The sequence below is a fragment of the Poromitra crassiceps genome (genome assembly GCF_964638095.1).
Source record: "Poromitra crassiceps genome assembly, chromosome: 6".
Lineage (NCBI taxonomy): Eukaryota > Metazoa > Chordata > Actinopteri > Beryciformes > Melamphaidae > Poromitra > Poromitra crassiceps.
In genome coordinates this window covers 3,926,669-3,937,854 of record NC_139627.1, presented here as the reverse complement: position 1 = coordinate 3,937,854, position 11,186 = coordinate 3,926,669, and the positions used below count along the sequence as shown (strand labels likewise).

Below are 11,186 nucleotides of genomic sequence, written 5' to 3'. Positions count from 1 at the left end.
GTTACAGTATGAGCACTGAGTAGCATGCTGCTGGTGAATCTGTTACAGTATGAGCACTGAGCAGCCTGCTGCTGGTGAATCTGTTACAGTATGAGCACTAGGGGTGGGACAAAATATCGATACCCACGTTATCGCGATATTTCCACCCGCGATACGTTATCGATACACTGGCGCCAAGTATCGATATGTTTATTAATTAATTTTTTTTTTTTTTTTTTTTTTTTTTTAATAAACAGGCTAAAATATTATGCTGTGTGTGGTAGTTGAAACATAGTTTCAAGTTGACTTTATTTATGTTTGTAGTTGAAACAAAAACATAACTACTGTAGGCTACATGAATGGAAATGTTTGATCATTAATATCTACTTTTAGAAATTATATAGGTAGGTAGGTAGGTTATATAGGTTTTCTTGTTTTAATAGTAATAATAAAAAGACTTAATGTGTAACTTTTCCTCCGTGGTATCGAAAATGGTATGAGTGAGTGAGTGAACTCAGAGAGTTCATGTCAATTCTGCTAATAAATGCATAATACATGATTTTTTGCCTTCAGAGGTATTTTTTTCACTTGTTACACAGGTATCGTGATGTATCGTCTTCCAATATATCGCAGTATCGCAGTATCGCAGTATCGTGATATATCGTTATCGAGGGCCAAGTATCGTGACGATATCGTATCGTGAGCTACTCAGCGATTCCCACCCCTAATGAGCACTGAGCAGCATGCTGCTGGTGAATCCGTTACAGTATGAGCAGCACTGAGCAGCATGCTGCTGGTGAATCTGTTACAGTATGAGCAGCACTGAGCAGCCTGCTGCTGGTGAATCCGTTACAGTATGAGCACTGAGCAGCATGCTGCTGGTGAATCTGTTACAGTATGAGCACTGAGTAGCATGCTGCTGGTGAATCTGTTACAGTATGAGCACTGAGCAGCATGCTGCTGGTGAATCTGTTACAGTATGAGCACTGAGCAGCATGCTGCTGGTGAATCCGTTACAGTATGAGCACTGAGCAGCCTGCTGCTGGTGAATCTGTTACAGTATGAGCACTGAGCAGCATGCTGCTGGTGAATCTGTTACAGTATGAGCAGCATGCTGCTGGTGAATCTGTTACAGTATGAGCACTGAGCAGCATGCTGCTGGTGAATCTGTTACAGTATGAGCACTGAGCAGCATGCTGCTGGTGAATCTGTTACAGAATGAGCACTGAGCAGCATGCTGCTGGTGAATCTGTTACAGTATGAGCACTGAGCAGCATGTTGCTGGTGAATCTGTTACAGTATGAGCAGCACTGAGCAGCATGCTGCTGGTGAATCTGTTACAGTATGAGCACTGAGCAGCATGCTGCTGGTGAATCTGTTACAGTATGAGCACTGAGCAGCATGTTGCTGGTGAATCTGTTACAGTATGAGCAGCACTGAGCAGCATGCTGCTGGTGAATCCGTTACAGTATGAGCACTGAGCAGCATGCTGCTGGGTGACTCTGTTACAGTATGAGCACTGAGCAGCATGCTGCTGGTGAATCTGTTACAGTATGAGCAGCACTGAGCAGCATGCTGCTGGTGAATCTGTTACAGTATGAGCAGCACTGAGCAGCATGCTGCTGGTGAATCTGTTACAGTATGAGCAGCACTGAGCAGCATGCTGCTGGTGAATCCGTTACAGTATGAGCACTGAGCAGCATGCTGCTGGGTGACTCTGTTACAGTATGAGCACTGAGCAGCATGCTGCTGGTGAATCTGTTACAGTATGAGCACTGAGCAGCATGCTGCTGGTGAATCCGTTACAGTATGAGCACTGAGCAGCATGCTGCTGGTGAATCCGTTACAGTATGAGCACTGAGCAGCATGCTCGAGGGACTCGATGATTGTTCGCTCTGTCTGGACGGTTGTATAACGGCCAGGGGAATACAGTACATGCTGTACTGTAGGTGGTGCATTCAATGCACCTGTGTGAAAGGGCATGTGGCAATGGTATGTTATAAACACAGAAGACGAGATGAGTCAAATGCCTCCCCAATCACCACCACATACAAGCTTAGGCTATAATATATTATAGGCTATACATTCAACTTGTATGGGAAGTAACTGGAACACAAAGTAAGTACAAATAGTAGATTTCCATATTCTCCATCCCTCAAAGCACTGGAGTGGATGGATGCTTTCCTCTGATATCCCACTACACAGATCAGGACTTGCATGATGGGAATCCAAGCAAGAGTGAAGCTGTGAAGGCAAAGCGTGGCCCTAACTACTACGCCTCATTAGGTACTTGAAATTCATAAATGTGTTAGGTGATTCCATTATTATCTCCACCCCCACATACTGTGTATACCCTCAAGTATTTATGATCACGTGTTCCTTCAGTGTGCAGATGCCCCGAGCAGCAGCATCACGTGGAACCTTTGACTGTGATTAAAATAACCAGGCATTTGGCTACATAAAAGCAGATTTGAACAATATTCAGGTCTTTGATCAAAGCTGCTTTGCAACGTTGAGGCTGATACAATGTTGCTAGACGTGTAAATACATAAGCTGTCTACTAGCCCACTGATTTGCATTCCTGGTGCATTATTGCACAGCTTTTGCAAATCCTTCTTCAGTTCATAATGTGTCCTTTATGGTTAAAATAGTTGTTCGCGTTATGCATGATGCTGGGTTGGGATAGTGTGTGTGAGTCTTCAGTGGGATAACTAAATAAATAACGTGATTCATTGCACACACAATAACAAATGCATGGTGGTGGGGTTCATCACAGACAGGTCCATCAACCTTGGAAATGAACATGATAACAGCTGGTGCTATATGAACACATAATAGGCTACCGTCACAGTCACACAGACTAATAGATTATCAGGCCTTTGCGTGGTAGACTTTGCTGCAGTGCACATTATGCGCATCAACGCGGATTTACCTCCTCACATGTCCCAGCCTACACGTCAGTACTAGCGACACACAGTGAATGGCGATGGGGATCACGTTTCTCTCTTACCTTCTTGACGGATTTCAGAGTGGGCACCGCCGTGAAGGCTGCGGAGGGCAAGTCCCCCACGTTCATATTCAGATCGCTGTTTTTGCTCACTGTCAACGCGGAGTATTTCTCTGCAACGTTTTCGGTTTCTTTGACATATTTCGTGGCTTGTTTCACCTCCTCCGTCATGGCATTCGGGTGATACCGAGCTAGCGCGTTGGAGCGATGGTCTGTCTTAGCTAGTGATAATGATGACGTCCGATAATAAGAGTAGTGTCGAGTCCGTCGCCTTCCCCTCGTCTTCGTCCTGGTCACGCTTCGTGTTGCATTGGAAAATGTCCGAGCAGGGGGGGGGGGTCACTAACTAAAGAAGCACAGAGGCACCTCCAGCTGACCTTGCACGGAACAACGATTGACGATCGCCGTTTTATTGTATCCTCTCTGCTGCTTTGTGATGATGGGCAGTGTGGGAAACACTTCTTGTGGTCCAGCAGGCCGATGGTCCAGGCAGGCAGGTCAGCTGTCATCCACAGACGGCACGCAGCATCTACAGGGGGGAGGGGCGGTGTGTCGAGGCTGTCACCTGAACAAGTGGGCGGTGTTCATCCAATCAGCATCGGCGGGGATGAAAATGATCCGTGTTGGGCCCGTTACTTATTTCAAAATTAATGATATCGATAAGGAATGTCGGGAATTAGTGGAAATATTCCTACTAGTTTTGTTTCCCTCCAGCAAAAGCATGACATTGAACACTGTTTGGTTTCCCTGGCCATTCAATGACCCCCACCCCCTCCCTAAAAATGGTTGAAATCATGAACTCAACAAGGTTTAAATAAAGATTGGTTGAAGACAGTAAATGTGAGCTGGTGCTGGTGGTCTCTGTTGGTTGCTGAGGACAGGTCTGGAAAGCTTCAAGACAGTCTGGGATCAACCTGTACCCACCTGCAGGTGCAGACTGGAGCACTGATATGACTTTACTGTATCTTCTTGAGCAAAGAAGCTTTAAAACATCAGTATTTTAAAGCTAAAGGGGGAGCCGGTAAGCTCCCCCTTTATCTCTGCTCCTACATCTGCTCCTACATCTCCATCACATCAAACCCATCTTACAGTTTACGCTCCCAGGACTTCCTCCATGCCTCAGTACCCAAAACTCGCACAGAGTTTGGGAAAAGGGCCTTCATGTTTTCTGCTCCCTCTGCCTGGAATGAACTACAAAAAACCCTAAAACTAGCTAACCTCATCACCTTTCCTGATTTTAAAACTCAAGTCGCGGACTTTTTAAATAATGTGATGGGTCAATGTCACTGCTTTTCTGTATAAAGTGTTTTTAATATCTTGTATACAACCCCTCCCCACCCAACCCCCTTTTCCTCATTCCTACCTTTTACCCTAACCCCCTCTACCCCCCCCCCCCCATCTCATCTCCCCTTTTTCTTAACTGCTCCAACCCACATTCAATTCTCCTCATGACTGTATTACCTTTTATGTTCTTGTTGTGCTTGCGTCTTGTTTTTTGTTTTTATGGATGTTGCCATTTTGGCCAGGTCTTACTCGAAAAAGAGATCTTGGATCTCAAGTAATTTTCCTGGTAAAATAAAGGTGAAAAAAAAAAAAAAAGTATTGAGTTGGACTGTGTGCATGGAAATAGCCAAATGGTAAAAAACAAAAACAGTATGTATCACAGCTTGACGTGAAGTTCTTAAATCTGTACTATGTTATAAATGTGTAACCAAGCCATCTCAAGACGACACAAAATTGGTAGTGGAGAAAAGGTAACAAATAAACATGAACACTTTGATACAATTTAATGAACACACATTTCATTAGTTCAACGTCCAACTTTTTTTTTTCCATTATTACAAAATGTTATCATTGTAGGACTGCATCAGATGGTTTAAAAAATGCTATTATCTACAAATTAAATTAAAAAAACACACACACCCCTAATGTGGATTGACAGACAATGCATAAGTAACTACATGATACAACGTGAATATGAATGAGTTGTCTTATTTTGTTTTTCTACAAACATTGAGTCTAATCATGAAAAAGATTGTATAAAATACATCCAGATAATTGGCCAACTTATTACGGACAGTTGATACACATTAGGGGGAAAATAAATTCTGTACAATATCTTGACATCAGTATCACATTTAAGTCTTTTCTCAATGGACTAATGTTGGACTTAGTCCCCCGTCCCCCCCAAATGTCAATTGAAAGAAAAAATTCTCAACAAACAGGACATCACATAAAATATATAGGGCACAAGTGTGTCATAAATTCACTTTTCACATGTCGTCATTGTATTTCTGGGAACAAAACAAACAAACCAAACTTAAATCTGTACCATTTACCGAAGGAAATAAAAATACTTAAAAGCAACAAGCATCCACTGGTGACGAATTCAGCCTTTTCGATTGACAGAGTGTGACTTCATAGCTGTCATTTCCAAGGTTTCCACGAGTTCGGTCACCCGGTTCCGCATAACTTCACATTTCACTATTGTCCAAAATCATGTCCGTCTGACGAGCAAAAGCGGGCTCCTAAGTGCTCTGCTGGGTCAGCTGAGCAGGGAGAACATCCTCCACAGGCTCAGCAGCAGCGTGGCCACGCTCCTGGAAGACCAATGAAGGAGATGAGGGAGAAGAAAAACCAGATGGCGAGGCTATGGTTTGGTGCATGACGGGGCAGGTGAAGAGTTTCGGGTGAGTGGAAAAGGTGCAGCAGATGGGGTGGGGTTAGCTAGGGGGTGAAGAGTCTCAGGCAGGGTGGAGTTAACAGATGGAGGCGTTGGCGCTATGAAACTCGGATCATCTGAGCCACTGTCTCGTCTGCTGCTGCCTGCGCCGCCTCCTGCTGTGCCTGCGCCAGAGAGGACAGAGAGAGAAGGATTGACGGAAACAACATTACAATTAAATAAAGTAGGTAGATTCAGTACCTTGGCTGACAAAACGATAACACTCCTACAGACTGGACCGACTGTGTTTTATAGTGAATGATAAACTACAGGTAATGTTAGGTTTCCTTACCAGGGCCAAAGCGGCCATCTCTTCCTTCTCCTTAGGTGAGAAGAAGCGTCCTCCATCTCCCCGCTTGCGCTGCATGGCGTGACGGTGGCGAGACTCGTGGAGGTATTTCTGCTAGGGCAGAAAGAAAGTGGTGAATGAGACCACAGCTCACAGTGAACAGACACCGTGTCCCAACTCCATAGGTCGAGGCCACGTCTCGTCATAGACAGTCCGCATGTCTGGGAACGCCCACATAATGTTAAACGGCTGGCGCACGAGTGGGGTAAAACCACCGATGTATCTCATGGGCTGACTCACCGAAAGACGGTGCTGCGGCTCTAAACTACAGGTTTGGGGGTTCTAGAGCAGAACACAAGACGTCTGCTCAGATGTGCGTTTACTGCGGTGGTTAAATCCCCGATCGTGCCTGCCTGGGCTGGGCTATCAGCTAAATTCTAACTTTGCTGAATGGATAGAACGGGGGAATTTACCCCGCCCCCAGGCTAACCCAGCGTCTATTGTGGGCGTTCCTAGAGCCTGTATGGGCGTTCCCAGACATGCGGACTGTCTCTATCAGGAATCAACTGCCGTGCCAGTGTTGTTCACGGTATTCCTTTAGACAGGCAGTGAAAAGCTAGACCTGTGTGGTGTATGATGATGGTGACCCATGTGTCTCTTACCCTCCTCTCCTTGGGGATTTTGCCCTCAGCCTCCAGCTTGGCCCGGGCCTGTCTCCTCTTCAGGATGCGGTGGTACTGCTTGGCATTGACGTACAGAGGCTCCTCCTCCAGCATCTCGGCTCCTGGCAGGGGGATACGCTGCATCGTGGGCACAGTGCCCCCTCCAGGCACCATCTGAGAGAGGCACATGCGGGGTACACAGTGCTTACAACCTCTGGCGCGGAAAGGGTAAGGGGGGAGTACAAACTGAGACAGACACGCACTTGTGCATGATGTGGCCACATGACCCAGAATTATAGACGAGGACATCTAATATCCCGTTCAAGACAACTCGGACCGCCGGAAAAAATGGCTTCCGCCCTGTAAAAAGTGAATTGAACGGTCGTTCAGGCCGGACTTACAGCTCGGAAATTCGGGTATCATCCAGAGCTCCGGTTTCTCCGAGTTGACGTCACAGCCACATCAAAATGGCAACTTGCATCGTTATTATTATTATTATTATTATTATTATTATTATAAAGATGGTTGTTGACGTTTTAACACACAATTTGAGGTCTTAATTATGTAATGTTAAGGTTTCATATGTGTTTGTGTCATCTGTGTTTCGCTCAGTGTGAAATTCAGCATTCAGCATGTTCGGTTAGCATTGTTCGCTAGTAGGTAGCTACCATGCTAATGCGGGTTGCGATAGCAACAGTTTGGTTTCCCCTCCGAGCGGGAGGTGCAGCGTGAACGCAAATCTGTCCGGGCCGGAGGTTCCGTGTTGAAACTTACGGCGGTCCGAGTTGTCTTGAATGCGGTATAAGGCTATTGTTACATTCGTCATTTTGACAGGTTTTTTAAGTGGACTCTTGACTCTTAAAATCAGATTTTTCTCTGTATGTCCACAATAGGCCTGAAAATGGATGTAATGCATCTCCAGTGGCTGTATTTATTCAAATGTGTCTACATTACTATGACAACTTCCATATCTGGTTTTGAGAGTCCATATGAATGCCTCACTCGCATTATTAACGACTTCGTGAGTGGAAGTTTTCTGAAAGCTCCGATCCGAGTGAAGAATGTCGTGTACGAGACATGTAGGCGAGTTCACGAGTTCCATTTGAAGGCAGTATAATGTGGGCAAAGTATGATCAGATGATTAAAAAGTCACAATGAAATGTGTAGTTGTAAGGGACATCTAATGTAAGAACTTTAGACAAACAAAATTACTGATAACTAAATTTGGTGTGCAACATTGGTGCTCTTATGAATTCTTTGACCTCCACCACACAGCCCACCACCCTGTGTGAGGCTAGGTAAAAGTAGGTCATGAGATGCTGGATACCTCTGTGCTGGGTCTTACCATGACCATTCCACCTGCATTAACCATGTTGCTGGAGACTGGCAGGGTGACGGTCACAGTGCCTTGGCCGCTGTTGGTGGTGTTGGTATTGGCACCGCCCGCCTGGACAATCTGGGCACCTGCTAAACTGGAGGCTGGAATTGTGATCATTCCTACAAGTACAAGGACCATCATCATCATCATCATCATCATCATCACCATTCTTAATCAAGATGAATACTTGGTACTGCTGTTAAATTTTTACAAACTCAATGGAACAAAAGCACAAAAGGTAGAGAAGAGATGGGTTCACCCTGCTGCAGGATGGTGCCGTCTGCATTGACAGGCTGGTAGACGATGGTCTGGCCGTCAGCTGTCTGTGCCAGCTGCTGGCCCTGCTGCAGTTGGATCTGCTGGCCCTGTGGGACCACAGGGGAGGAGGGAAGGCACTCATTAACGATGATATTTATAATGTACAGGATTTGCCAGTGGAAGCTGGTAAAACATGACTGGTCAGAACTCAGAACGGGGATGGACAGTGACCTGGTTCTGTCCCGCGGTGAGGGCTGTCTGGGGCTGCTGGATGATGATCTGCTGCGGCTGACCCTGCTGGCCCTGCAGGCCCTGCAGCTGCAGCGTCTGCCCGTTCTGCAGCTGGATCTGACCCGACTGCAACAGCTGGATCTGTACACGCGCACACAGTAATATCCACAGGTTGGCTTGAGTCACTTCACTTCACTTAATAAGATGGTAAATAGATCATGTCCCAGCAATGTTTCCTTTAAATCAATTATCGTTCTACATTTCCAAATAAGGAGAGGAGGCATTCTTAAACGGCAATGGCCATTGGAAGTGATCCTGGAATAGGTGTGAAAGTAGGTCTCAGAGCATTTCCGACCTACACCTCCACATGTACCCAAATACAATTGTAGAGGAAACATTGCATCCCAGTACAGGACAATGCAGTCAAGTTTGCATGCTGATCTTGATATAGTAACTGAACTGTAGCTCTCACCTGTTGAAGTCCCTGGGTTCCGGACACAGGCACCTGCATGATGGTCTGGCCCTGACCCCCCGACATGGCCTGTACCATGATGGGTTGCCCTGACGACGTGATGAGCTGCCCACCACTCACCTGCACCATCAGAGGCTGGCCCTGGACCTAGACGGAGAGACAGACAATTTAGGTTACCTTAACACCATGGCTATGATTTAGCAAAGCGTACGGTGTCATTCAGGAACATCCCAGATGTCAAATATTGCTTAATGGTGTTTAATGATTTTACCGTCATTCCAGCTGTTTTGGGGGATATAAAAATGAATACAAAATTCCAAATGGAAAGAGCCCACAGCCATTTCACAATGACAGCGAGAGCATGAGATGAGTTCCATGTAACATTCAACAACACTGAACCCCACAAGGTTCTCCTACGAGTTACAAAATGCATCCATAACACCTATGTTTTAGATGGCTGTGTGTCCACATCATGGAGAACAAGGTCTGGCTTGTTGTGAAACCTGCTTTAAAAAAAAGAGGCAAGAGGCAAGAAATGGAAAACTAAATTGTGATAAACAGTAGCACATTGACAGCCCACTGTGCCGAGTGAAGAACATGCAGCTCAGGCAGCTATCGGACATGCTAGTACAGAGCATACACCAAACAGCACTGATATGGGTCATGATTATATGAACCATGCAAACGTGTGGGCTGTAACACTGTTGTGACACGGTGACACAGGGCGGCGGTGACACCACTACCTGGAGTGTCTGCACCTGCTGGCCCGAGGCCGTCACCACGGGCGCCTCTGTTTGCAGCTGCACAGCCGTCACTGTGCCCTGTGTCTGCACAGACAAGGCAGGACAGCTACAGTCTCCACACAGCGCAAACACCTCTCGGCACTATCTATCACTGGGATGCAAACTCATTGTTTGTGAGTGTGAAAATGGTGACAGACACCAGGGCAGACTCAGGAACTAATGTTACTCTGAAATCATTCACTTAAGTGTCCTATTTTTTGGATCAAAAAGGTGACTGTCACCTCAAGGTGATTTAGTGGATGTGATTTCTGGATACCCAGCACAGGTTATTATTGTGTGACAAACTTAGTGCTCAAAACGAAACCAACTTTATTTGAGCAAATCCTCACCTGTTGTTGGATCTGTCCATTGGAAGTCTGCACAACTATTTGCTCCCCAGTTGTAGTTGTGGCAGTGGTGTACTGCTCCATAGCTAGTGAGTGTAGTGATCCCCCCTTATGACATTAGAGACAAACAGACATGTTAAGATTAGATGATTCATGTATTTCATTTGGCAAGACATACGATATTTAGCGTTAACCAACGATAGTCCTTAGTTTTAAGCCCAGTTCCACCCCCATAGAGCAGCTGTTAGCTTGCTGTGTGTGGTGTTATAATGCTGGCATGTTGTTATTTTTATGGGAGAGCTAACCGACTAGCCTCAGTTTAGCTATGCTAGCGAACTATAGCGTGGCAGATGCCAGAATTAGAAAACGTAGAAAGATAATGATTCACGACACGCACGTTGACTGGTTAATGTCAGTCGGCCAGCCAACATAAATCAATGTAAGTGAGCTGGTTAACGTTACTGTTGTCATGCTAGCCATGTGTGCTAGCGAACATGATTTAGCATTAAATAGCTGGGTGTTGTTAACGTGATCCATCATTCCCTTTGTTTGAGATTCTAGACTTTAGCTAGCTAGCTAACGGTCGTCGACCACACAGATGATGTTTCCACGCAACAACAAGAACTTATTTGCAGGCTACCCATGGGCAGCCCAGCCCCGGAGCGGTCGCAATCTAAACTGTCACTCGATTTTTGCATTTAGTGGGGTTAGTAATTTGGTTGGTCCATGACAAACCAATCCGTGCTGACAACTACCAATGCCTTCCCTTACCGTATCTTCGCTGTCCGGTTTCCCTCTGATTGGCTCTAGTACAGCTTAAAAGCCCAATCACCAAAGTGAGCGGACAAAATGGCGATGGAACAACAGCCACTGGGAGGAGGTGCGTAGCTGCTGCTTGGAACATAAAGCAGGATTCCAGGTGCAACGCCCTTTGGCGTCCGGCAGGTGTCATCATTTGCACATTACATTCAACCTACCTACCACCAGACCTTGTTGTTTGTTCCTTTGCAAGCTCCAGGGATGTAAATGCTGTCATTGTATACGAATTACCTGCGAATC

The 11,186-nt window shown here is 45.8% G+C and overlaps 2 protein-coding genes across 3 annotated transcripts in view; both read right to left on the bottom strand.

The window, feature by feature from the left end:
- Positions 1-3,406, bottom strand: part of ahcyl1 (adenosylhomocysteinase-like 1) — a 27,648-nt gene extending 24,242 nt beyond the window's left edge. Inside the window, exon 1 of the mRNA XM_083638638.1 lies at positions 2,990-3,406. Coding sequence (XP_083494764.1) covers positions 2,990-3,157 — 168 coding nt within the window. The 5' untranslated portion in view covers positions 3,158-3,406. The remainder of the gene's footprint in view (positions 1-2,989) is intronic.
- A 1,357-nt stretch (positions 3,407-4,763) lies between these two features.
- nfyal (nuclear transcription factor Y, alpha, like) lies at positions 4,764-10,989 on the bottom strand. Of its 2 annotated transcripts, none has more exons than XM_083638652.1 (9): positions 10,899-10,989; positions 10,131-10,235; positions 8,999-9,145; positions 8,527-8,667; positions 8,297-8,402; positions 8,005-8,156; positions 6,660-6,833; positions 6,001-6,111; positions 4,764-5,833 (listed from the first exon to the last, which is right to left on the bottom strand). In XM_083638652.1, the coding sequence occupies exons 2-9, from the start codon at positions 10,209-10,211 to the stop codon at positions 5,768-5,770; spliced, it is 978 nt and encodes a 325-aa protein (XP_083494778.1). In that variant the 5' UTR covers positions 10,212-10,235; positions 10,899-10,989; the 3' UTR covers positions 4,764-5,767. The 2 variants fall into 2 exon arrangements, with proteins under 2 accessions (XP_083494778.1, XP_083494779.1); XM_083638653.1 differs by having other exon boundaries at positions 6,001-6,108.
- Positions 10,990-11,186: the final 197 nt, after the last annotated feature.

Coding starts and splice junctions, on each gene's coding strand:
- nfyal (XM_083638652.1), bottom strand. CDS start 10,211: ATGGAGCAGTACACCACTGCCACAACTACAACTGGGGAGCAAATAGTT. Junction 9,146..10,130: donor ATGGACAGATCCAACAACAG/GTGAGGATTTGC, acceptor CTCTCCGTCTAG/GTCCAGGGCCAGCCTCTGAT. Junction 6,112..6,659: donor AAATCCCCAAGGAGAGGAGG/GTAAGAGACACA, acceptor TTTCTGCCCTAG/CAGAAATACCTCCACGAGTC.